The 26,948-nt window shown below is 48.8% G+C and overlaps 1 protein-coding gene across 1 annotated transcript; it reads right to left on the minus strand.

Annotated features, from left to right (window-relative positions):
* Positions 1-14: 14 nt before the first annotated feature.
* Positions 15-26,013, minus strand: TBCEL (tubulin folding cofactor E like). Its single transcript, XM_064173384.1, has 8 exons — positions 25,947-26,013; positions 21,028-21,177; positions 18,640-18,779; positions 14,617-14,798; positions 12,353-12,609; positions 9,093-9,219; positions 8,455-8,571; positions 15-4,370 (listed from the first exon to the last, which is right to left on the minus strand). The coding sequence occupies exons 2-8, from the start codon at positions 21,158-21,160 to the stop codon at positions 4,052-4,054; spliced, it is 1,275 nt and encodes a 424-aa protein (XP_064029454.1). The 5' UTR covers positions 21,161-21,177; positions 25,947-26,013; the 3' UTR covers positions 15-4,051.
* Positions 26,014-26,948: the final 935 nt, after the last annotated feature.

Consider the following 26,948-nt stretch of genomic DNA (forward strand, 5'->3'; position numbering starts at 1 on the left):
ACTCAGGACACCTCTTTTGTGTAAAAACTTAGATAAGTTTATTGAACTGATCCAAACCAAGTACTTATTTGGCCTGAATTATTCCACCACTAAGTCTGTGAGCAAACCAAAGGCAAGTTGTGGGAGTGGGGAGGAGCTTCCCTGCCAGAGAAACCAGAAGAAAAAAACAGGATGGACTCACAGTTCTTTTCTTTTTCCTTTAAAATTACATATGGATGCATCACTAAATACAGAGTGAGAAGAGATCTTCATGTTTAAATTAGATTTGAAGTTTCCAGTAACTGCAGAAAAGCAATCACAGAGGCAAAGGCCCGAGATGGCTACAGCCCCTCTAATGCTGCTCTGGGGAAGGCTTCTCTCTGCTGCCTACCAAAGTGCCACATTCAGATGAGGGAGGCAGAGTTGCCAGGAATATGGATTTTAGCCTCTGGGCTGCTTTCAGCACCTCGTTTGCATTTTCAATCCACACACCAACAGAACCTAGGGAATCTCATCTGCAAGCAAAACCGGCAAGCCACGGAGGGAGGCAGAGCCCCCACTCGCCTTCCACTGATGCAGACCCAAGTAGGTGAGGGCAAACTCACAGCCTCTGCCCAGCAGCAACCAGCACAGTCCCTCTGAGCTGCTCCAAGCCACTGTAGGCCACACTGTCACCTTCCACTAGGATGTCAGCAACTCCCAATAAAGGGGTCACAAATCCCACCGAGGGGACAGAGGACAGTCTCCAGGCCATGCATATTCACAACATCACCAGCTGAACGATCTGCCTGGAACATCTGGTCAAACATCTGGTTATATTCAACGGGAAAGTATCCAAAACCACCACAGCACAGCATCTAATCTCAGCACAGAGCCGTGCCACACTTTGGTATATAGCTGTCACCCAGTTCCTCCTGCTCCAGGTGCTTTGCCCACTGCACAGACTACCCACGGCAGACTTCTCTGCATGAGCTAGCAGGAACAAGAGCTCTGGACAGAAGCAGCCCTCTGATAGCAGGACACAAAAGCTAGAGAAGCTTGCACCTCTGCTTTGTTTTCTTTTGCTCAAGGGGGTACATGCTGACACCGCCAGCACCCAGCCCCTCATGACACGGCAGCGACAGCAGTCACACTGCCCACCTTCACAGGACCCCCAAGAAGAGGTCCCCAGCTCAGTGGTAATGCAGCACACACACAAGACCCCTTCCCAAAAGCCACCACAAAAGGAAAGCAAGACAGCTTGGGGCCCTCAGCCACGCTGTTTGCACACCATCTGGCCTTACCTTTCAAAGTTCATCATCCTGACGCAGAAACTCTCCCTGGGCTTTGGACCTGGCTCTTTCTCCTTGAGAAGCCAACCAAGATGCTTTGGTTTCCATCCCACGAATTCTCTGCTAGCTGCAAAGGTGAATGGCTTGAAACACCATCCAGAAAACCTTCCTCTGCTGAAATGGCAAGGTGTGGTACTCATATCATGACTCTGGCTGACATCAACAGACCAGAGAAGCCAGTCTGGGTGTTAGCACCAAACCCCTGACAGCTGCATGGAGCTTGCTGGCCTCATACGGCAGTACATAATTCTCTGTCCACCTTCTAGCTCCCACCAAGCCTGCCTAAGTAAAAGCACAATGTACAGACAGTTCTGAGCCAGCAAGGTGACAGCACTGCTCCCTCTGAGGACAGGCAGACCAACTCAAAAGCACATACTTCAGTCTTCTTTACCATCCCATTCCATTCTTTAATGGTCTTTGCCTTTTTTCCTGTCTCTGAAATTTGGCTGAGGAAGCATCTCATTATTAACACCAGTTCCAGTGCCATAAGGACACTCACACAGGCAGCAACTGTCCTAGAGAATCAGGTCAGAGATATTTTTGTGTCCTTGTTGGTTGCTTACCTCTGACACTGAGGGAGGAACCTACTTCAGCTGGATGCCAAGGGGAGCTTCTACTATTCAAGGCTTCTACTATTAAACAACCATATCTTCATAAAACTCTGCTTTATAACAAAAATATCTTATTAAACACAACTTTTCCTATGCCTTATGTATGTATATATCATACAGAAGTTGTTGGCTTAAGAGTTCTGCTATAAGGCAGCAAATGCCTTGCTCTGCCCAAAGGGAAAATACATCTTCAGTAAAGCTCTAGCTTATAAAAGCATCATTTTATGTTACACTGCCACCAGCTCCCCCCTCTCTCCTTTTACAGCTATGTGCCACAGCCTCTGCACTACCTGGGGAGAGCCTTGCTCCAGTTCCTATTGCTCATCTCAACAGGGCCAGGAGATTGACATTTTTGGCATGGGGATGAGGCACAAATTATCACCTTGTCCTAAAAATCCTGCCATTACTTAGTCATTAGTCTGGATGTGGTACTACTCCCCTGCATTCTGAACCTGAAAGCCATGAGATAAGACTTTATCCCCTCCCCATCCTACCCCAGCCCACAACCTAGGTAAAATTTGAAGAGAAATACACAACTCCAAAATGAAAATAAAACAAAGGAGTTTGGTGATGTGGACAAAAGCATCACAGGAAAGAAAGTGCATGTGGGGATAGGGGGGGCACTTGAAAATGAAGGTCAGAGGTTCATGTGTAACTGGAGCCCTCACTGCACAGCTTCACAAACTTTGATGCAGCTGCTTATAACTAAGTAATCTGAAAAGTCTTCAACTTGTCAGGGGGACAGAGGACTAAAGGAGGATGTGGGCAAGGGGAACAGGAGAGAGAAAGAAAGGAGGATTTCATCACATGGGAAAGGGAAATGTGCCCTGCAGGAGAAAATGGGGGCTCATTTAAGCAGCAGCATGTGATGCCTACAAGGTGCACGTGGGGGGAAGCCAATAGATAGTGAAAATCTGCTTTACAACAAAGATGAGTCTAGCTGCTTTGTTACTCATTTGCTAGAAACTGATCTGAGCCAACAGCCTCCTAGTTTGGACCCTAAGCAGGGACCCCACAGCCAGGGGGCCCCCTGGGGAAAGTGCTAGGTTTCATTTCTGGTGCAACAACAACAAAGACAAACTTCGGCTTTACTCTTACTCTCTTCAAGGAGAGCAATTTTAGCCATTCCACTTCCAGTACAAACTGGTACAAGGTTAAGTGCACACTAGAGGATCTCTTCAGCACTGTGGGGGTAAATCATGACCTGTTCCTTTCTGATCTCTTCCTCTAGAAGCCGTTCCAATGCAACATCCATCCACTGCCTTCCAAAATTCACTTTGCAACCTGCCTGGCAAGGGTCGTTTTGCCTCCAGACTGCCAATGCTACAGGCTGCAGACACTGGGTGAGATGAGTACAGAAATCAAAGGTTCTTTTATCCCCAATAAGATCAGAATAGGACAGGGTGGATACAGAGCGTGCATATTGAAGAGAAATTGTTCCTTTCTACTATAAAATCTCCCCTTTTCCCCCCCCTCCCTGTTTCGTGCACTCCTACAAACCAAACCAGCAGAGTTAAGTGGATGCACTAAGTACCTGAGCTCTGAATCAAGCGGAATACTGTTTGAGATCTTTTCAGTGAACTCGAGCACAACAAAAGGTTGAAACAGCACCCAGTTGCAAAAAAATAGTTCAGCAAGCTCAAGCCACAGTCAGATAGCTAGGCCAAAGGGTGCTCTGGTGGAGCCAAACTCCCAAAATATTTAGAAGAAGAAAAAAAAATAAACCAAAACAATAAAGCCCCAACAATGAAATTCTGCACCGAGCTATCGCATCCCTTACGGACCCTAGCGTTCCTCAGCTTGAACAAGTGACCATTCATGCCAAATCACGAGTATACCGGAGCATCAAAGGAAACATCAAGGTATGGCACACACTGAAACACACGCACTGAAGTCAGTTGTCACCTCAAGGTCACCTGCAGTGGATGGTGGGCATGGTTCTCACATCGGGGCACTTCCTCCGGGCTAAGAACTCACCTGCTACAGAAACGCAACCAAACCTCAACCAACCAACTGAAATAAAACCCTTGCAAAGAACTCCTTAATGCATGTGTGTGGGTGTGTGTGTGTTGGGGAGGGGGTGCGTGGGGGTGTGCGTGCATGGGGGTGCACTCACAAGGTTGAAAGAGGCTATTTCATTCTGGGCTCCACATAAATTTTATCCCCATCCCGAATGCCGTAGGAATGCAGCGCTCGCGAGCTGTACTTCATCTCCTCGGGACCAAAAGGAGCTTGCTGGTCTAAGTAGAAGAGCAGCATGTTGCTGGTTGACAGCTGCACCACAGTCTTTAAGTGCTTCTTCAACTCTGCCACAGTCTGATCGAGCCGGATTGACATCTCTTCCACCTTGTCCTGGAAGTGAACCTCCACCTTCACGCTGCTCTGTGGCCGAAGATCCACAACTGCCAAAGGTTCCAGCTTGCCGTACTTGGTGACCAGCTCATGGTACCTGAAAAACAAAACAAGCCCAGACAGCTGCAGCCAGAGGACACCTCAGGAGGAGGTTTCTGCTCTGCTTTATGACAATACCCCCCTTCCTTTTTCCTTCAGAGAATGCACAGCGAGTGGATGCCAAGAGGGTAAATGCAGGTTCCAAGGTACAACTCATCTAAAGCTCAGCACTCTCTGAGAGCTAAAACCAGGACCCAGACAGCAATGAGCTGCCTCAGCTGCTGTGTCTGGGACTAGCTGCATATGGCTCTTCAGAAGCACCTCACAGTTCAAACAGCACTACACTCAAAGTGGGAAGGGTGGATGAGGCTCTCCTGAGCAGAGAATATTGCTTAGCTATCACTTAAAGACCCTAAGTGTGTGCCTGTGTCCTGCCCAGCAGTGCCTAAAGGAACACTGCAGCTTTCTTCTCCATTTGCCACCAAAATCTCTCACGCTTTGAGGGACCGAATGGTCCTCACATTAGACCCGAGTCAAGTGTGATGCCAAAGAAGCATACATCTGGACAGTAGAGTCTTGTTTTCTCACCTACCAACGTGTCACTGCACAGAGCACAGTGTTTCTCAGGCAAGACGCTGAAAACAAGACCCACAAAGCCCACCCACTCCAGTTACTTTGTCTCACAGTCCCCAGGCTGCACTGTGGCACCAACACAGACCATCTGACTAGCTGAGGAAGGGGAAGTTATTATTGATCTGGTCTCCAGAGATTCCTGACCAAAACTTAACAGAGAAGCTCTCTACTGGGCTATTAGTTTCAGAAACTCCAGTTGTGGCTGCAGTGGGATCGGGAAGAAGGCAAGGACACTACACTCATGGGAATCTATGCCTCCTGCTCCAGTGAAAACACTTCACTACAGACTGCCAGGCTAAGCTGGTTCTCACACAAAAGGTACAGTCCTCAGTCTAGATTCCCAGTATCTGTCTGACTGGTTTTCAGACATTCCTGCTGTTTCCCAAGAGGGCACCTAGGTCCAAATGCTACACCCCACTGGGCACAACAAGACTCCGACTCGGAAGTGAGCTCCTGCAGTTTGGAAGCTAACAAACAGTGGGATTCTTTCCAGCTGATTCCTCAAAACCTGATCTAAAACAACATGGGAATGTTACTAGCAGAGCCACACACTCCATGGTCACTTTCTCCTTGGAGTCAGGGTCTTCGACTGTCCTTCACAAGGCTTCTCTTGGGGAGCCATTCCCTGCCCAGCAAAGCTCCTCTCATCCTCCTGCCGCCTCCAGCAAGTATCATTCTGATCAGGCAGGACCGCATCTGTGCTGCCTGGCTTGGGAAAGAGGTGAAATGGCAGCTCAGAACACAATGTGACTGAAATGACAAAGCCTGAGAGCTGCTGAGGCAAGGTAACATTTCAGAGGCTCTCCACTATGTGCTGCACAGAAAGCTCTTTTTGTTCCCGGTGCGAGTCTGAGCTGAATGCGATCGGCGCTGTGTCACAGCCCCTGTCGACAGATGATGGGACCTGGCAAGCTGGCTGACCCCAGGGAGTCCTGCTGAAGGCAAGAATGTTCCTGGAGAACAGCAGACCCTCTGTCTGCTGGGAAATGAGGTAAAGGCCACAACACACTAGGATTTCCCTAGTCTCACAGACAAAACGAGCCTTCACCAAGGGCAGAGCATCCAAAGGCAGGCCAGTGCCCTGCTCTCCCAGTCACCTGAGTGGCAGGATCAGGCCCATTTGTTTGGAGAAGACAGTGGTGCTGAGAGGTGACAAAGTGCTCTTCATGTTGTATCCCCTGGGCTCCCACTTGCAGTAAAAGCCAGGCCTAGGCAGCCTGGTGGGTTTCCCTGTGGCACAGTTTCCAGTGCAGGCCAGTAACAATCCCTCATGTGCAACCCAGAAGTGCTGTCATGATTCATGTGCTAAGGGAAACCGCAGTGAACAGGGCTGATGGTGGGAAGAGGATGAGGAGGGGCACAAATCTCAAGCAAGCTGAGAGAGGTTAAGTACCATGAGTGGGCTAAGATTGCCCAAATGTGTGCTGTGAATACACAGAGAGTCTTGCAATGTTGTCTTAAATTTTCTCGTGTTGAGGAAAGGCAGAACAAGCCTGGCAGCCTGCTCCTTCTGCAAGGAAAATGAGGGGTCTGAATGAGTGGCTTCCCTCAAATCAGTAAGGATGAAGGCACACTGCTCATTTGCTTCTTTTGTACCCCGATAATAGGCACCCCGGAGACTTCTGTCATCACCCTCTGCAGCCTGGCAGATGCTGGCTGCCAGAGCAGAGGATGCTGAAGGACTGAACCTGGCTGAAAGTGTCTCTGATACTCTGCAGATAAACAGTGGAGCAGACAAGCAGAGGGCTCATTAAAACACCCACGGCCACAAAGACATCACTCAACAAGACAGCGAATATTGGATTGTACACTCGGTGCTGCCTTCTAACCCCAGACATCCAGAGAGAGAAATTACTGTGTCCACTTCCCTCCCTTCCCAATCCCTTCCAGCTGCAGCCCATCAAGGCATGCAAGGCAAGCAGGAGGGCCTGCCATGAGCGAGCAAGCTGCTCACTTCTCACATGCCACACCTCGACAGGCTGGAGGGGGCTGCTTCCACTCGTAAGTTATCCATGCCCAAGTGCATCTTCTTCCTCTGCTCAAAGCAGCACTGCAATGCAGATGCAGTACCCCCAGCAACAGGCCTGTGTCCTGATTAGAGCACAAACCACCTTTGGAAAAACCACTCTAGATGTAGGAGCAAAGAAGAGGCAGCTTTAGCAACGAACACAGACAAAACCCCTCTGCAAAGAATGCTTGGTTTCCTTTCCTACAAAGCTGCTGCCTACAGGCCCACGGACTGAAACCCAGCCCTTGGCACTAGGGACACTCCCTGCCATCTGCAGCCTCATTAGAAAATAGTCTGTAGTGGCACACAACTCCTCCAGAAGAGAACAATCCTCTTTAGCAGCTGCACAAGCCTCCTGGAAACACTGCACAGATGAAGGGGTTCAGACAAAGAGCCCATTGAGCAGGAAAGGGGCAGTGCCAGTGTTTAAAGGTTAGGGAATCAGAAGGGGAGGTAACTCACCTGTACTGTAGCAAAAGCCAGCGTGGAGGACAAGAGCAGCCCAGCATTTTTTGGAGGGGTGAGTTATTACTAATTTCTAATCACAAGCTCCCACCTGGAAACTGATCCCAGTTATGTGCTGTGCAACTGTGAGTGCACACAGCTTGGTGCCAAAGGCTGTGTCCTAACAATAGCTGTGTCCCACTGTGTCCTTCTCAACATTTGCACCTTTCTCATCCATACTGGGCCATACTTTTGACCTCCTCTACCTCAATTTGCCCCTGCCTCTGGCTGTCCCCCTCAGACACATGCATACACATACGCCTGTTCTACTCCCCTTTCTGAAAAGAAAGGGCTATGAAATTGCAGGAGGCTTCTAGGGCAAAAGACACATAAATGCAGTGGCTTGATGCTCCGTGATCCTTCCTCAGCCCATTAAGAAGCAGTAAGTAGATGCTGGCAGAGAAGAGATAGCAGTTGAACAGCATCTGTCAAAGTTCATTAGTTGACCAAGATGAACGGATCATTTGCCATACTTTTTTGGCAAACAAGAGCCATCAGACTTGTGATTTGCAGGCCTGAAAGTGAGAGGACAGGTTCCTAGTGCCAGTCACATTCCCCACACCAGATGGTCAAGAGAATTAGATGGCCTGGCCTGGCACCAGAGAGCATGATCTGTACTGGCATTTGGGGACTCCTAAACACAGGTGGGTTATGAAGCTAACCACTGGGGAGGCCAGGAAGATCATGAACTGAGCAGTCATGTTGCTTAATGACACTTGACATGGACACTTGAGGCCAGTTTTGACTCAGAAGTGATTCTACAAGTCATCAGACAACAGCAGTAACTAAAACAGGCTGAGGAAGGCAAGAGAGGAGGAAGGCGAGGGCTGTATTTCTCGTGGAAGAGCTGCCCCAGACCTCCCATGACACCATCTGCTCAGTCACCTCTTGTTTTGCCTTGCCACTCTTCTGTCCCTCCTCTTCATCCATGACACAGAATCCATACCTGAATGAGATCTATACCCAAATGAGATCCATACCTGAATGGGATCCATACCTGAATGGGACCTCCTCCTCTGGGAACTCCATGTAATAGCGGATGAAGAACCGCTCCGAGTCCTCTCGTTCCCCATCGGCCACAATGCTTCCATTGAGCTTGATGATAGATGGCAACCTGCATGCAGGCACCCCAAGAAACACAGTCAGCAAGAAGAGAAATCCAGACACCAAGGAAACTAAGAGCCACAGCAGGAGAATCTTGCTAGGTAGCTTATGCTTTAGTTCCTTCAAAAAAGAGACTCACAGAATGGCTTAGGTTGGAAGAGACTTTAGAGATCATCTACTCCAACCTTCCTGCCACGGGCAGGGACACCTCTCAATAAGACTTGGTTGCCCAAGGCCTGAAGAGGGCAAGTTGCAAGCAGCTTCTCCAAGCACATTCAAAACTAAGCATTGTAATTTCCCCACACAGATGCACAAGCATGTATGAGACTCAAAGAATTCCCTAAGGAGAAGCCAGACTTAACGTTTCAACTGCTCCCACTTTCTCACACAACCAAACAAAAAGCTCCAACCTTTCTGAGCAATGAGTTCATACAAAGCCCCATCTCCTAACAGCCTCTTCCTCCCATTTCCTGCTCCCTGCCATTCACTGCCATGTAATGCTCCTGCTGAGCAGAATAAACAAAACCAGACCTGGCTATTAGCAGCTTCCTGCGTTCTTCAGTGGTGTAGGACTGCAGCAAAGGGATTCCTAGCAATTTCACTTCCTCGAGCTTGGGAAAAGAATTTAACTTGTCAATGTCTTCCCAGCAATGCAGGCCTGCTCAGAAGAAAAGATTTGCTTAAACAAACACAGATAATGCATCATGTAGCCAAGATAATCAGACACAGCAAAGAACATATGTGGCAGGCAAGTGTCAGCTGCTGTTCCTTTGAGAAGTAAGCTTCTTGCTCATGTTGCACTACAAAAGATCTCCTTCATTTGCTTCCAGAAGCTTAAATTCTCTTTTGGAGTCTAGAAGAATGATCTCCAAGGCTGATTAGGCAGCTTAAGACTTTTATGGACTATTCAGGCTTTGGCTTCACTGCTGAGGACTGGTTGGCATCAGTTATGATGGTTGTATCTATAAAGGGATGCTGCCTGAAGTAGTCTTCAAGACTTTGGTCATTGCAGGCATCACTAAACAGCCATCAAAGGCCTCTACCTCACCCATATGACCACCTTGGGTCCCATTTCTGCTCATGACCCAATGGTAAAACAGTCCCAGAAGGCATCTGGGAAGCTACTGAATGAAAAAGGCTTTATCTCAATTTTGGGCCCCTCAAGACCTGGCAGCAGATAACAAGACAGGTAGAGAGGACAAAACACAAGGGCTGAGGATCGAGCAGTGGAACAGCCCTGATCACACAGCAAGACCAACACTACTTGTCCCAGCTTCCCTTTGTTGTCACCACTGGAATGTTTATCACAAAGCTTTTCTGATGACTGTTCCAGAAGCTGACAGTGGCAACATGAGTTTCTCCAACAAATAGCTCCAGCCACACAGTACAGAAAACATGAAAAACCAGAAAAAAATATCAGTTTGCCCAAATCTGGGGGGTCTCATTCGAGCTAAGCCTGTCAGGAAATGCCAAGTGCAACCCCAAACTGTGAGCCACAACCACAACTCAGAAGAAGGAGCTCTTTTCAGAGCAGAAATAAAGCTCCTCTAAGTATCACAGCACTGACTGCAAGGCAAGCAAAGAGGGTTCCCTTTCCTTATAGCATTCAGAGCTCTTCTACCAGGGTCACTTAAGCCTAAAGCCATCCTCTGGGGATTGGTATCAGCCACACTTACAGACAAATTGAGTAGCAGTTTGTGACAGGAGGAGAACTCTTCCACATGACCTCCAGGGTGCAAGGTCACCAAAGGATGCCCAGTACCTCTCTGAATCATGCTGCTCTGGAAGGGTTAGAAGTTGTCATAGCTGGGAAAAAGCTAGCTCTGAGACACAACCACCTCTGAAGGAGAAACTGCTGTCAGCTGTAGCACCTGCCTGGGCAGGAAAAACTCTTCAGCCTCTCGTGAACCAACTCTGCTGCAATTGCACGAAAAACCATTAACTTCAGCTCAGCTCTGATCCTGCAAAAAGAGGCAGCAGTTTGGAGTCTTCACACAACAGAATTCTGGAGTGCAGCAGCTCTCCCTAAAGGAATAAGGTAACAACTAAAGGTTGAATGTGCTCCTTGGGATTTCCACTTGGCTTTCAGCTCCCAGAACATCAGATGCAAAGCAGAATCCAGAGTTCCTAAAACACCTGGCATCAAAACTGCACAACTACTTACCACAGGTGCACCTGCTGCTCAGTGAGACACTGCTTTCAAATCCAGCTCAACAGGCTTTTCTTCCTCTAGTTAGCTTTAAGCTTTCATGACAGGAATTCCTTGATGCTTATATTGCAGAGCATGCTAATAAAATACCTTCTCCCTTAGCTAACACTTAACTACCACTTGCATGGCATGGAAAGATGTAAAGAATAAAAGATGATGATGTATGAAGTATGCCTGCCTGCAGAAGTGTCACCTCACAAGCAAGTTACAGCCCTCAGGAGCTGCCCTGCAGCTCCCTCTGAGGGCAGGGTGCCCTTCCCAATTTGCCAAGTGCTTGTTCTCTTTCTGGAGTGCTGGCTGAAAGTCCTCTGGGGATGAAGTGTTAAAGCAGCCTCGTGGTGAGCTTCCAATAACTGAGCACAGATGACAGACAGCTTTTTGCTGGTGAATGCTCAGCCCTTACATGCCACATACCTACACAAATGCTCATTCTACCCAAGATGAAACAGAGAATAAAAGACAAATGGGATTCTTTCATCCACTCCCCTGCCAGACATTTATTTATCCTCTGCCAACCAGGAGCACCTGAGGCAGGGACAGGAAACAGAGGGAAACTACTCATGTCAGAAACCACCCCCCCGAGTAACTGCCAGTCCACACTCCTCTAACTTATCTTTTAGATAACAACTAATCAAACCAACTAACTACTGAAGGCAGCAGGTGATGCCCACAGAGACAGGCAGGTGTCTGCCTCTTGCTTATTTCCCTCTCCTAACACTAACTTGCCCCTCTATTTTCTTGCCTATTTTCCTCTCCTAACACTAACTTGCCTCTCTGTTTTCTTGCCTATTTTCCTCTCCTAACACTAACTTGCCTCTCTGTTTTCTTGCCTATTTTCCTCTCCTAACACTAACTTCCCCCTCTGTTTTCTTGCCTATTTTCCCCTCCTAACACTAACTTGCCCCTCTGTTTTCTTGCCTATTTTCCCCTCCTAACACTAACTTGCCCCTCTGTTTTCTTGCCTATTTTCCTCTCCTAACCCTAACTTGCCTCTCTGTTTTCTTGCCTGTTTTCCCTTCCTAACCCTAACTTGCCTCTCCGTTTTCTTGCCTATGTTCCCCTCCTAACACTAACTTGCCTCTCTGTTTTCTTGCCTATTTTCCTCTCCTAACACTAACTTGCCTCTCTGATTTCTTGCCTATTTTCCCCTCCTAACACTAACTTCAGTACTTCTCCTTGCAAGGTCCTGCACTAGCATCGTTAGGAACGTGGCCTTCAGCCCGACAGGTTTGTTTGAACTACGTTTATCAACAGCTTCTCAATCCTGCCAAGCCAGCACAGGATGGGACAAAGGTCACTGGGCATCTTCATCTCTGCTACAGCAACAGAACCATCCCCAAGGTTTAAGCTCTGGCTCAGCATTTCTGCCTTCACCTGCCCCCTCTACACTTTGCAGAAAAAAATGCTGCCTGCAGGCTACTTACAGGCCTAAGAAACAACCACCCCAAGGCCAAAGTTTCAAAGAGCACACAAAGCAGGTGTGTTTTTCACCTGCTGAGGAGGGAAGACCTGATCCCTCTCGCTGCTGAGAAGACAAAGCACACCAAAAGCATGCTGCTGCCTGCTGCTGCCAGGCTCTCACCTGACTTGTGCAAATTGATGGAACGCAGGTTGGGGAAGAGCCTTGCCAAGGAATCTTCTGACTCTTCGATGGTGGTGAGGTTGTTGTTAGCCAGAATTAGTGTGTCCAGTGATGGAAACATAATCCCCAATTTTCGAATTTCAGTCCAGTCTTGAAGATTGTTGTCAGTTATGTGGAGCAATTTGAGAGACTGACAGCAAACTGGAGAACAAGACACTGTTTCATAGTCGTTAAGGCACAGGAAGAGCTCCTCCAAGCTGCACAGGGAAAGAAAGATCACATCAGCATCTCAACACAGCTTGAGAAACAGCAGCTCTCTTGGGTACAAGGACATGCATCTGCAATTTTAACACAACTGCCTAGAATTTGGGCACAGAGAAGACCTCTGAGCACTCCAAATGGAGTGTTTTAACTACACCTCTGCTTCCATCTGCAAACTTCCTCCTCAAATGAAAACACCTCTAAGTGTCCTCCTAGCCTCCCAGTCTGAGCTGTGTAGTAGGTCGTGTAGTGTGTTCCACATCTGCTCCCATCTGTAAACGTCCTTCACAGATGAAAACACCTCTAAGTGTCCTCCTAGCCTCCCAGTCTGAGCTGTGTAGTAGGTCTTGCAGTGTGTTCCACATCTGCTCCCATCTGTAAACGTCCTTCACAGATGAAAACACTTCTAAGTGTCCTCCTAGCCTCCCAGTCTGAGTTGTGTAGCAGGTGGTGCAGTGTGTTCCACATTTGTGCCCACCAAGCCACCAGTACAACTCCAGCAGTGACTGGTAGCTGCTCTCAATGTTCATTAAACAACACAAACAGGTCTTTTTTCAGGTAGTAACAGGACTAGGGGGAATGAAGCTGGAGATGGGTAGGTTCAGACTGGATGTGAGGAGGAAGTTCCTCACCATTAGAGTGGTGAGACTCTGGAATGGGCTGCCCAGGGAGGTGGTTGAGGCCTCATCCCTGGAGGTGCTTAAGGGCAGGCTGGATGAGGCTCTGGCCAGTCTGGTGTAGGGTAGGGTGTCTCGGCCCATGGCAGGCAGGTTGGGATTAGATGACCTTTACAGTCTCTTCCAAGTCAAACCACTCTATGAATCTATGAAGCTGTTACCAAAACGAAGCCAACAGGGACATGTGTAGAAGCAGAATGCCACTGCCAAGGTGGACCAAGGCCAAGCCACATAAATAAACATTTTTGCACAGCAAAGCAGGATGAAATATTACTTGACAGGTGGCCAGACCCTCAGATTTAGATCCCATTTAAAAGCTATTAGTACAGGTATGCAGTGCACCATTCACACTGCAGTGACTCATGAGGAAACTCAGTCACCTTCCTCTCCATTTTTGGGATGATAACCTATAGTTGGTATTTGGATTAGGAGTAAAAGACTTTGCAGTGTCACAAAGTTCAGCTTTTAAGACAATCTAAAGCTTTCCCTTTGCCAAGCATCCAAGGGAAAAAAAATGCTTTTTTTTCCTCCTCTGCTGATCATGTTTGCACCCTGAAGCCCCTCTCATCCCTCACCATGTGATGTGATAAGCCAGCCTTGATCTGAATGCAGCATTCATAGAATCAACCAGGTTGGAAGAGACCTCCAAGATCATCCAGTCCAACCTAGCACCCAGCCCTGTCCAGTCAACCAGACCATGGCACTAAGTGCCTCATCCAGGCTTTGCTTGAACACCTCAAGGGACAGTGCCTCCACCACCTCCCTGGGCAGCCCATTCCAATGCCAATCACTCTCTCTGACAACAACTTCCTCCTAACATCCAGCCTATACTTTCCCCAGCACAACTTGAGACTGTGTCCCCTTGTTCTATTGCTGGTTGCCTGGAAGAAGATGCCACCCCCCACCTAGCTACAATGTCCCTTCAGGTAGTTGTAGACAGCAATGAGGTCACCCCTGGGCCTCCTCTTCTCCAGGTTAAACAACCTCAGCTCCCTCAGCCTCTCCTCATAGGGTTTATGTTCCAGGCCCCTTACCAGCCTTGCTGCCCTTCTCTAGGCACCCTCCAGCACCTCAACATCTCTCTTGAATTGAGGGGCTCAGAACTGGACACAGCACTCAAGGTGTGGCCTGAGCAGTGCTGAGTACAGGGGCAGAATAACCTCCCTTGACCTACTGGCCACACTGTTCCTGATGCAGGCCAGGATGCCACTGGCTCTCTTGGCCACCTGGGCACACTGCTGGCTCATCTTCAGCCTACTATCTATCAGCACCCCCAGGTCCCTTACCTCCTGGCACCCCTTCCTTCACCCAAGTGCCTGTGCTTACTCTGGTAATTCCTGCAGGATCGTGTGCACTGTGTCCCAGGAAGCTTTGCTGTTGTTGAGCACAAGCTTGCGAACCCCAGCGAAAGAACCTGCACACCTCCGCTCCAACACCGACAGGCTGAGAGGGTTGGAACTCAAGTTGAGAAACTCCAAGTGGGGAACGTTGGACACGATTTTACTGACCTGAGTGGGGAAGGAGGAAAACAAGAGAAAAAAAAGCAATCTGCATCAGGCAGTAATCAAACCTCAGGCAACAAAATCCCATCTCCTAAGAGGGGACCCTTCAGAATCACCACAAGCCAAAGAATTGATAGGGAGGAAAGAAGTCCTCTGGATAACTACTTGCAATTAATACTGCAGCTATGCACTGATCTAGATTGATTGGTTAATTGCTCATTTACTTCAACAATTCATTTAATTACATTCTCCAAGCAGCTTGATAAAAAGAAAGCCAGTCTCACAGAAGAGGTCAGAAAATCCACCTCCACACCAAGCTGAAGCAGCAGCATGTTAGAGGGGCCAGCATGCTGCACCCTTCTGCTAGCAGAGGGGTGATGGGCACATCTCTTGGGTTTATGGCCTACACTGACCACTTGCTCAGCTTCCCACTGCTCCCTGCTAGCCACAGACCCTGCCATTTCCCCAGTATATAAGGCAGAAGGAAGCTCTCTGTACACACACAGGATCTGTTGGAGAGCAGCCCTGTGGAGAGGGACCTGGGAGTGCTGGTGGATAAGTTAACCACGGCACAGCAATGTGCCCTCGTCGCCAAGAAGACCAAGGGGATCTTGGGGTGTATTAAGAAGAGTGTGTCCAGCAGATAAGGGTGGTTCTCCTTCCCCTTTACTCTGCCCTGCTGAGACCTCATCTTGAGTACTGCCTTCAGTTTTGGGCTCCCCAGTTTAAGAGGGACAGGGTTCTGTTGGAGAAGGTCCAGCAGAGGGCTACAAGGATGATGGGGGACTGGAGTACTGCCTGATGAGAAGAGACTGAGGGACCTGGGGCTGCTTAGTCTGGAGAAGACTGAGAGGGGATTTAATCAATGTTTATAAACATCTGAGAGTTGGGGGTCAGGAGAGGAGGGGGTACAGGCTCTGCTCACTGCTCCCTGGGAAAGGACAAGCAGCAATGGGTGTAAGTTGCAGCACAGGAGGTTCCAGCTCAACACAAGGGGGAACTGCTTGACTGTAAGGGTCCCAGAGCACTGGCACAGGCTGCCCAGAGAGGCTGTGGAGTCTCCTTCTGTGGAGCCTTTCAAGGCCTGTCTGGATGCATTCCTCTGTGATCTGTGCTAGATTGTGTGGTCTTGCTCTAGCAGGGAGGTTGGACTTGATGATCTCCTTGGGTCCCTTCCAACCCCTAATATCCTGTGAGCCTGTGAATTGCTTATGTGATTCCCTCACTTCAAACAGCTGCTTGCTTACAACCAATCCAAACAGGCGACGCTGCTTAGGGTTACTTTCTCTTTTCATGTGCACTGCTGTGCACCTGAGGGCAAAGTAGCAAAGGAACAAGGAAAAAAAATCGAGGAGAAAGAAAAGCCAGACCTGACATCTCCAGCCCTATGGGGACAGCTTATTCAGGTGATCGATTTGTAGCCATCTAATAATGGTAAGGCGAACAGAACCAGCAGACAGCATCGGTTTGTAAAGAAGACACCACTGAAAGAGTGGCCAGGCACTGGAACAGGCTGCCCAGGGAGGTGGTTAGGTTCACCATCCCTGGATGTGTTTAAAGGTCCTTAATATGTGCTGCTCAGTGACATAACAGTGGTGAGCTTGATAGTGTAGGGTTGATGGTTAGACCCGATGGGGACTTTTCCAACCTGAGCTATCTTTGATTAACTAAATTTTCCTCTTTGTCTGGGAAACTGACTCAGTGGGAACTAATGTAAGGGAATGGCAGCTTCTGATACCATCTGGATACCAGTAATGTAGGCAAACTGGAGGTTTGGGTTGCCCAGGACAGTTTAAGAGTACAACATGAAGTCAGCAGACAGACTGAAGGAGTGCTCTCATTATGTTTCATTGCCCAAAGGAATCAAACTCTATCTGTTTTCCTAACTCTGTGGTGACACTGAAGTAGGCAAGACTGCCATCACTTTGTGCTACAGGAGTAGAGGCCAAAGTGAAGCCATCCAAAGCCTTCAAGACAGAAGCTGACTTCAAGATCAAAGCACTAACACCAGAAAATAATTATGAGTCAGAGGACACCTGGCTAGAGAGCTCCACTCCACAAAGCAATTGAGATGGAGCAGACCATGACACACCCAAGTTAATAATGGGGCCCAGCTGCCAGCAAAGGACAATTGTCTCATGCAGAGCTGAATTCCAAGTGTTGCACATGTGATGCTGGAGCTAAGCAGCCTGCCTCGTCTTGGGTGATGTCATGTTTTGGGTGCTACACCTCAAGAAGGAAGTAGGTGAGCTGGAATGATATCAGAGCAACAAAAACAACATGGGATTTAGGAAAAGTGGCCTATGGGTAAGGACTGAAGAAGTGGATTTGTTCAGTATGATACTAGTATAAGAAAAGGAGATCAGAAAGCTCTTCTGTGTGGGTATAAAAGGCTGTCATGTAAGAAACAGTGATGAGTGCTCATCCACACCTGCTGACAGCAGGGCAGGGAGCAACTGGCTTAAACTGCAGCACAGCAGACTTAAGTTACAAAGTTCAGATGATGAAGTTATTAGCTAGGCATGGGAATAGGCTGCCCAGGCATCAGGAATCTCCACCTAGGATCTGGAACCTCCATCACTGGCAGTTTTTAAGAGCTGGGTAGATATTTCTCTGTTGTGGATGGGCTAGGAGAACCTAATCCTATCTCAAAGGTACACGGGAAGCTTTTCATTTCCTGCTTTACTGTGGCTCATGCAGAAGCTGGCAATTTGTGCCATCCAGGGTAGCCTAAAGGGACTGAGCAAATAGCAGAGTGAGAGGCATGCAGCTTGTGAGTGACGAGTGGATGTGCAGCTCTGCCAGCTGCTTACCAGACATGAGGTCAGCCCCCCTAAGAGGCACAACAGGAGCGGAGAGGCAGCACCTCATCACTGCGGGAGGGGCCTTTTGGGGGCAGAACAAAACAAGTCAGAAGACACCATCCCAGTTCTCAGCATAAAACCATCTTTCCTGGCTCTCACCTCAGCAGACAAGCTTAAGATCTCTCTCCCACCCACTCAGCTAATACCTTTTAAGCTAACAAGGAAGTAACAGGAACAGGGAAACTTATCCCACTTCTGTCTTTCTGCCCTCTGTGCCACAACTGGGACATGTCTGCAAACATTGCTTTCACTACCTGGTTACAGGCATAGGAGTCTGATGCAACAGAAACACAAGACAGTTTATTCACAGCATATTTATGTTGCACATCCTGCCCTTTTCCACCGACTTCCAACAACAAACAGTAACTTAAAAACAGTGTAAGGCAGTGAGGAACTCTTAACACCACCTGAACAGATTGCCATGGTTTTCCTCAGATTCCATTGCATTTACCTAAGCACTTCAGAGGATTTTACAATAACATTTAGCACTAATTAAAAGAGGTCTCAGAAATACCCTCAGAGGTAAATGTTATTAAGCCTGGTTTGCAGACAGGGAAACAAAAGCAGAGAGAGAATAAACACCTTGCCCAGCATCATGAAACCGGTGGCAAAGCTGGGAATCAACTGTTGTTATCAAAACAGTTCTTACTCTGTTGAAAACTGCACTGCTCATTAACCTCTTGATGTCAGAAACTCCAGTTCTGGTGCTTTGCATGATAAAAAAGAAATATATGTGTCACCTGCATGGCAAGATTGTAAGCCACGAGGAAAACAGAGTAAACTGCCCAAATGGATGCAATTTGTCACATGTATTGCTCAGTTGCTGTCAAAGTAAATCAACCTCAAAGATGAGAAAGAAGGCACAAAAAATGGAAACCTCTCTCCTTTAAACAAACAAAGCACTCCTACAACCTGCAATGCCTTGGCAGGCACAGTAACAGCCCCCAAAGTTGTTCAGAAAGGTGCACATGTAACCATTTTACCTCATGCCAGTCTTCCAGTTTATTGTCAGAGAGGTCTAGCTCAGACACATGGGCACAGAAGGCAGCGATTTCATTCTCATCCCCTGCACAGGTTATGCCACAGCTGTTCAGCACCAGCACACTGGGGAGGTTGAGACGATCTGAAAGAGGCAAAGAGGAAAGATGGCCTCTGGTCAGCACTGAATGGCTTAGCTACAGGAAGTGACAAGCAAACACATATGACATGCAGCAAAGATCTCCCAGGAACACCACAATTTACACACATTTAAGGATCTCAGGAGAAACATGGATTTAATGACAAGTGACCAGAATCAATTAGGAAGTCTACTTGTGGCTAAGCATGGAATGCCACTCACTATCAGCACTCTTCAGCTACTACAAGCATTTCCATCCACATTGCAGCAAGGATGGGCCAGACCTCTCCAGTTCACAGCATGCCTCATATCAGCTCTGGCCAGAATTGATGCTCTTCCCCACCAGGCATCTGCTACTGCAGATAGAATACAGGACTAGGTGGACCTCAGGCACAGGCAGACTCCCTTACCCTCTTGTACTTGGGAGTTGGTCCCAGCGAGGATGTACTTAAACATTTATTATCTAAGCTTTCCCTTTTCAACAGTGTAAATATTAATTCTTGTACACTGGAATACCTTAGGTCTGTACTCTGCTTTTTATGATCCTGCTCTGCTTTAGCTCTAGTTCCTTTTCATGCAAGTAAACGTTCCTGCAGCTGTTTCACAGACAAGGACCTGGATCTCAGTCACAGTCTGACTTGCTAAAGCCAAAACACAACCAAGCTAAAAACTGTGGATTTGTAACAGGAAACCATTTCAACACAAGAAACGCACACTTAGGCAAAGCAAGCCATCAGTCTTGCATTCTTCCACAAGCAATACATCTCTCCCACTGCTGTGGAGTATCAAAAGCTGTTCAAATGTAACAGTTTGAACGTCCTGAAAACGTGGCCCTTTTCCTCTCTCATTAATACTTGTTATCTACATGACTAGAAAGGGATTCCAGCAGCAGACAATTCTTTGGAGTGGTCAGAGTTAGTAAGTTACCTGAATCCTTCAGCTTCCTTAAAGGATTGGAATTCTTTGGGGCTAAGTCATGTCTCAGACACATCTTAAGACTTAGAAACGTGCCCTCTTGTCAGCATGCAAACAGCTCAGCCAAGCAGGTACTCACACGCGGGAGAGGGGGCAGTGACTGAATATTCCAGCAGGCCAAATGTCTGTTTGTGTTAATTCTGAGTGACATGAAGTACATTTTATCCTCAACTGAACTGAAACCCCTTTCTCTCCTCTGTCAAACTCAGTTACTGTGAACCTCAGCCAGCTCACATCCAGAGTTATTTTCCCCTTTGGGGCTGGTTATGATCCAAACTGACCTGACGGGAATTTAAATTAACAGATCGAGATGGGCAAAAGGATACACAAAGTTCTGGGGTGATAAATGTGAATCTCAGACTCATCTGGAACATCAAGAACCGAATGCTAACATCAGAGTGTGAGGGAAGACTACAGGGTGTCAAAGAGCAGGAAAGTGACATAGATTCTACAGCCTAGCGGGCTCAAGGACATACATGAGCAGCACAACACTTCAGACACATCTATCTGAAACTCCCTCAAAGCAGCAAGGTCAGGAGCAAACGAGAGAAGGGATCTCTTCATCAAGTCAGCCTAAGAACAGTCAGAGAGCATTTGATGCATTGAGAAGAGAACCAAAGAAAACCACAAATTCATTCACCTGTCACAAAAGAAGCCCAGATGAAGATTCAATGACTCCACTTGGCTCAATATATCACAGAACGTTTGTGTTGGAAAGGATCATAAAGATTATCCAGTTCCAACCTCCCTGCCATGGCCAGGGACACGTTCCACTAGAGCAGGCTGCTCAAGGCTTCATCCAGCCTGGCCTTATGGCCCACTCCTATGTGCAATGGACTCCTGCTCCTGCAGGCACTGATGCAAGTTGATGGAACTGCACAACACCACTACCATGCAGACCAACCCCAAATGCAGATCTGTTAGGTCAACTCTGCCCCAGTACTTCTTGTCATAGCCAGTAACAAAACAGCGTCACTGATCCAAAGAAAATAAACTCCAAGGACTGCTGAATCCTCAAAACTCAGCAATGAACAGGTCTTTATTTCCATGTTTCATTGACAAGATGCTGAGTCTGTTACACTGTAAGGAAACTTTACCTGTTTTTTAACAGCCAGTTCAGTCAGAGACCAACTCTGTGCCTTAAGAGTCCAGTCTCTCAACTCTTCAGTAAGAAACAAATTACAATACATTGTGATGGGTCTTTTTTTCCTTCAACACAAGCAAGAACAACCTGAGCCACAGAGAGCTCGACAGGTGCTGAGGAAGCCCAGAAGCCTACCTTTCATAGGTGAGCCCTGTGGAGTTGCTGGGACATGCACCCCCATACCAGGCCCACGACGATATGGGAAGTTCTCAGGGCTGTATTTCTCACACAGAACTTGCATGAAACTCCTTCCACTGGGCTGGTCCATGCTCCCTTCTTGGACTTCTAGTTAATGCAGAAAAGAACAGAGCATATAAGCAGTCAGCAGCTAAATAATCACCTCCAGCCATGGTACTTGGGAGCAGAGAACAGAAAGGTTTTACTTCTGAAGTGCAGATTAGTCTAACAGGTTAGATTTCAAACTGCAGAGTACAGTAAAGCATTCCCTGAACACAATCCAAAGGCAAAGAGAGGGCCCAGGCCACACAAACATGCTCTCAGTCACACTATCACAGGACAAGTACAAGATGACCTTGCCCTGCCTGTTCTTACAGGACAGCCCCCAGTATGCCCAAAACTACAAAAGTTGACTTCTGTACCTCACAAAACTATACTCCAACACAGCTCCAGCAAAGAGGGGAAAAAGCAGAGAGTCATTTACAAGCAAGAGGTGGCTCAAAAAGGTGTTTTCATCCTGTACCTTCCCTTTTGTCTAACTTGGGACTTTCAGAAGAGATCAGGTTTATGCATGGGGCAAAAAAAGAAAAGGACTTGCAGCTCCCTGTTCATGACAAAGCACCATGCAAAGTGGGTTATGGTTTGGTATTGTGAAACAGGATCAATGCTGCAAACACCCTGGAGCTCAACAGCCTGCAGCCCACAGCGTGGCACAGAAATACTCGAGTTTGATCTCAGGGCCCTCACCTTCACTGAAAACAAGCTTCAGCCTCAAAGGGAGCATCATCTCCTTTCTGACAGCTGCAAAGAACTACAGTTCTTCCATCCTGCTTGAACTTCTAATTGCAACACAACTGCTGTGTCACCAAACAGCCTCGAGCACATATGAGCACAGCATTTGGCCAGTCCAAAACAGCAAGTTTTGGCAACTTGAATTTTGCAGCTGCTTAATGTATCTGGAAGATAAACGTGGGCCTCATATCAACACACGGCACAGGAAGAAAGCCCTTGCCACACTGCAGGCTGCTGCTCTGCCTAAAAAGATACTGAGTGTCAGCTGGAAGAATACACAGAGATACCACCATGGGCAGCCTTCTGCCAGGCCCTAAGTGAAACCACACTTATCTGTGCTGCTTTCCTGCACATACTCTGAACTTGGCATCTTATGGGTTCCTGGATAATAAATGAGTCAAGCTTAACACATGTAGAGAGAAAAAGAACTATGTTGTTCTCATGTTTCACAGCTATCTTGTACTCCAAAGCTGGGCCTGTAACCTACCACAAACATGCAGGAGAGATCCACATCCACCCATTCTACCAGCACAAGGCATGAACTGGCAGGGATCAGCTGCAAACTTCCACATCCACCCATTCTACCAGCACAAGGCATGAACTGGCAGGGATCAGTTGAGATTTCCACATAGAATCATAGAATCAACCAGGTTGGAAGAGACCTCCAAGATCATCCAGTCCAACCTAGCACCCAGCCCTGTCCAGTCAACCAGACCATGGCACCAAGTGCCTCACCCAGGCTTTGCTTGAACACCTCAAGGGACGGTGCCTCCACCACCTCCCTAGGCAGCCCATTCCAATGCCAATCACTCTCTCTGGGAAGAACTTCCTCCTAACATCCAGCCTATACTTCCCCCAGCACAACTTGAGACTGTGTCCCCTTGTTCTATTGCTGGTTGCCTAGGAGAAGAGGCCACCCCCCACCTGGCTACAATGCCCCTTCAGGTAGTTGTAGACAGCAATGAGGTCACCCCTGGGCCTCCTCTTCTGCAGGCTGCACACTCCCAGCTCCCTCAGCCTCTCCTCATAGGGTTTGTGTTCCAGGCCCCTCACCAGCTTTGTTGCCCTTCTCTGGACACCTTCCAGCACCTCAACATCTCTCTTGAATTGAGGGGCCCAGAACTGGACACAGTACTCAAGGAGTGGCCTGAGCAGTGCTGAGCACAGGGGCACAAGAACCTCCCTTGTCCTGCTGCCCACACTGCTCCTGAGCCAGCCCAGGATGCCATTGGCTCTCTTGGCCATCTGGGCACACTGCTGGCTCATCTTCAGCCTATTATCTATCAGTACTCCCAGGTCCCTTTCCTCCTGGCTGCTTTCCAGCCACTCAGTCCCCAGCCTGTAGTGCTGCTTGGGGTTGTTGCGGCCCAAGTGCAGAACCCTGCACTTGGCCTTGTTAAATCTCATCCCATTGGCCTCTGCCCACCCATCCAGCCTGTCCAGGTCCTATTCTACCAGCACAAGGCATGAACTTGCAGGGAGCAGTTCAGATTTCCACATCCACCCATTCTACCAGTACAAGGCATGAACTGGCAGGGATCACCTGCACATTTCCTACAGCATGTAAGAAAGTCAGTCATGGAGTAGCACACTCACCAAGCACCATGTATTTACCCCTCTAGTACACTAACAACACCTAGCTCACACAGATACAGACATTCTGCACATAACCTTGCACCTCCAGGGCTCCTGGTGGAAATCCACATGGTAGGGCCAGCTATATTGAGAGCAGTGTTGCTGATCAGTGACAAATTAAACTTCCTACCTGCTGCTGTAAAGTTTCCTTTGGATTTCTTACAAAGATAGAGAGAAAATCCTGAAGAAAAGTGATTCAACTAAGGCTCAGGCTCCCTTTGCTGAGAGTCACCTGTTTAACAAGCTCTACTTTTTCAACAACAGACTATTTAAAGCAGCTCTATCACAAAGGAGTTCAGTGCAGTAAGAAGCAAATTGACTAAAGCCTGTTACAGATTTTATATTACATATAAAGCTCAGGTCACAACTAAGGATCTGAAGGATTAGTCTTCCTTTAAAACCAAACAAACAAACAACAAATCAACCCCACATTTTTCAGCCCTCAACAATTTGGTTGATCCATATCTCAAATTTAACTTCATGCCAATGGTCACCCTGCAAGTAAAAGGAAAAAAAAATCCTCAAATTGAATTTTGTGTTAAGAACACAGCATTTAATTTCATGTTAAAACATCCTGTGTGCTTCAGGAACAATCTGCACTGACAGACACGGCTGAAAGTCCTCATTCTAGAGAGGTTTGGGAGCTCAGTACTGTAGGACAGACAGAATGCTGCTTTCTAAATGAACATTCAGCCCTCCTGGTTTGGAAGTTCTGGAATTCCCCCCATGCATAAAGCTTTCTGTCCTTCACACTGCCTTTCAGTCAGCTCCATTCCTCTTTATCTGTTAAGCAAACATCAGCTGGGAATTCCACATCAGCTGAACATCACCTTTGAGGCAGAGAAAGAGTTTTTAGCTAAAACACAAGAGCAATTCAGAGCTGAGGGAACAAAAACCTCATGGTATTTACATTCAACAACTTGGAATCACAAACATTTTCTCTCTCAAGCTTTACCTTTCCATGCCAATGCTACAGCCAGATGACAACAATGTTAGGGAGGGGGCAGCCACCTTTTCCACTTCCCTTCTCACCAGACTTCATGTTCACTACAGTCATCTATCCTGGAACTGCCTTCTTTGAATCACTACAACTGCTTAAGAGAACATTCATAGAATCATATGATTTTATCTATGAATATATATATATATACACAAATATTCTCTTAACCCTGGCTCTTAAGCAGCTGTAGTGATTCAAAGAACTCAAAGCAAGCATGACCCACATCAAGTGCATGTTGTCTGTGCAAGGGCAAGCCAGAGTGATTTGCAAGTTGTGCATTTCTGAGCGTTTCCCTATTGCCAGCACAACGAACAATTCCTGTCCTAAAACAACTTTGGGGCTTCTAAATGACAGCATGGATTGCAGAAGAGGTGCTCAGCCTTTGAAAGATGCCAATGAGCAGCCTTTGCTGTCTACATTTAAGCACCCTGCTGGCAGCCTGTGGCCCTAGTGACATAAAACATGACATGCCTCTGACTTGAGATCCAAGGCAAACCCAGGGGGCAGCTGCTGCTGCTCCTAAGTGAAGGGAAAGAACAGTAGAAATGACATGAAAAATATTTTTCTCCTCATGCCATAAGCCTGTGAGGGAAACAGGAGACCTTTCAGAAGAATTACATCATTAATGGCATTCTAATGAATTCCAGTGCCACTCCAACACTTTTAGAGCAGGTCCTAACCAGCCACACACCAAACACACTTGGACGTGTTTGTATATATGCAAAGCAAAGCACGAAGCACGGATGCAACAGAACAAACTCATGCCCAAAAGGAGCTGGGGCACTCTTCTCCTCAGACATGAGTCAGGGAAATCACTTTGAGGTGATCCCGAGAGCCAGATGAGCGAACGCTGCGGGGGTGGGCAGCCTGACCTCTGAGTCACCAGGGCAAGCTACCCACGCACGTCAGACGCTTCAGCTGCGCTCCATCAAAGCAAGCATGACTCTGACCAGCCACCGGAGTCCCACACCTGTGGCAGCTGCCGGTGCTAATGGCAGGGCCCGTGCCGAGGCTGGGCACCGCAGCCGAGATGCCAGACATGCCACCTGCCGTGCTCCCGCCCGCTCTCACATTATGCTACCGAACCAACAGCTCCCTCAGGGGCCGAGGGCAAAAAAACAACTCCGCCGCAGAAATCGGTGGGGAGCTGGTCTGCCGGCCCCTGCCCAGGCTGCTGGGCCCCGCGGCGGAGTCAGACAAGCCGGGGGGCCTCCAGCTCCGAGATCTCACAGGCCCTCCCCCGCGCTCCGCAGCCTCTATCGGCCCGGCCACCTCGAGCACGATCGTTACCCTGTCCCTGCCTGCCCTCACACGGCCCGGCCGGGCCGGCCGACGCGCCGCGCCCAGTGACAGCGGCCTCCCCGGCTCCGGCCCCGCCGCACAAGCGGCCGCTGAGGGCCGGTGAGAGCCGCAGCCCCGCCCGCCCCCCGCCGCCCCCGGCCCCGCTCACCCAGGCCCGGCGGCCGCGTCCCGCATTGACCCGGAAGCAGCTCCGTGTCACGTGAGCCTCGGCGGTCACGTGCCGGGCCCTGCTGGCGGCGCCGTTACCATGGAGACGGCACCGCCTCCCCGCGGCCCAGCATGCACCGCGCCGCCCCTCTGACGTCACCTAACCTGGGCTGTGACGTCACGCCCCGATGGGGACAGGCGGCGCTCCGCTGGCCGCAGCCCCGGGGTCCAGCGCTGAGCCTGCAGGGGCAGCCCCGGCTGGGGGGAGCGCAGAGCCGCAGCCAGCGCGGCCCGGAGCTGCCCTGGCGCGGAGCGGCAGTGCCCTGCGGGGCCCCTCCGGCTGCTGCGCCCCTGCGCTGCCGGCGCCCGGCCGTGCCCTAGCACTGTGCCAGCGTCTGCCTGGCCACTCGCTGCCTGGTGGCAGCATCTTTTCTGCAGGGGCTGGGCATGACCTCAGAAGCAAGGGTAATAAATCCTGCAGGGACTGAGAGCGTGCTGAACAAACCTGCCTAGCATCGAGCCGGCCTGGATCCCTGTCTGCATCCTTGCGGGGGTTACATGATACGAATCAGAAGGTGCCTGCAATGTGGCCTCTCGCTCCGGCTGCTGGAAGGGAAGTTTGGAGAAGAGCTGCATGAGTCATGGCCAAGTGGCTGCAGCACATCCATACACTGCCCACCCTGTAACACCGTCGGCACAACTTTATCCTCTCACTTAACGCACTCTGATCCGCGCACAATCCCCTCAGGCAGCAGAACACAATGGCAGCATTGTGGGTGCTGACCCAGGTGAAGGACAAGAAAATGTGTTCAGCAGCAGCCCTGAGGGTGAGGGACTGCTTTAACTCCTGCTCTGCCAGGTATTTCCATCCTCTCTTTGAACCCACCGTGTAGGCTTGCACCACAGATTTACAGTCTGGAGACTAAAGCAGGAGAGAGACAACTCAAGCTAGGTCACGGAGTAAATTCCTCTGGCATCCTCCAGAGCTTAACCAGTTTGACTA

This window comes from Pogoniulus pusillus, chromosome 38, assembly GCF_015220805.1.
Source record: "Pogoniulus pusillus isolate bPogPus1 chromosome 38, bPogPus1.pri, whole genome shotgun sequence".
Classification (NCBI taxonomy): Eukaryota; Metazoa; Chordata; class Aves; order Piciformes; family Lybiidae; genus Pogoniulus; species Pogoniulus pusillus.

What these genes read in the sequence shown, in the direction of transcription:
- TBCEL (XM_064173384.1), bottom strand. Translation starts at nt 21,160, where the DNA reads ATGGACCAGCCCAGTGGAAGGAGTTTCATGCAAGTTCTGTGTGAGAAA. An exon ending in ACAGGGCTCACCTATGAAAG is followed by an intron (nt 18,780 to 21,027) that starts GTAGGCTTCTGG and finishes TGCCTCTTTCAG; the next exon opens with ATCGTCTCAACCTCCCCAGT. An exon ending in AGGAAGCTGCTAATAGCCAG is followed by an intron (nt 8,572 to 9,092) that starts GTCTGGTTTTGT and finishes GCCTGCATGCAG; the next exon opens with GTTGCCATCTATCATCAAGC.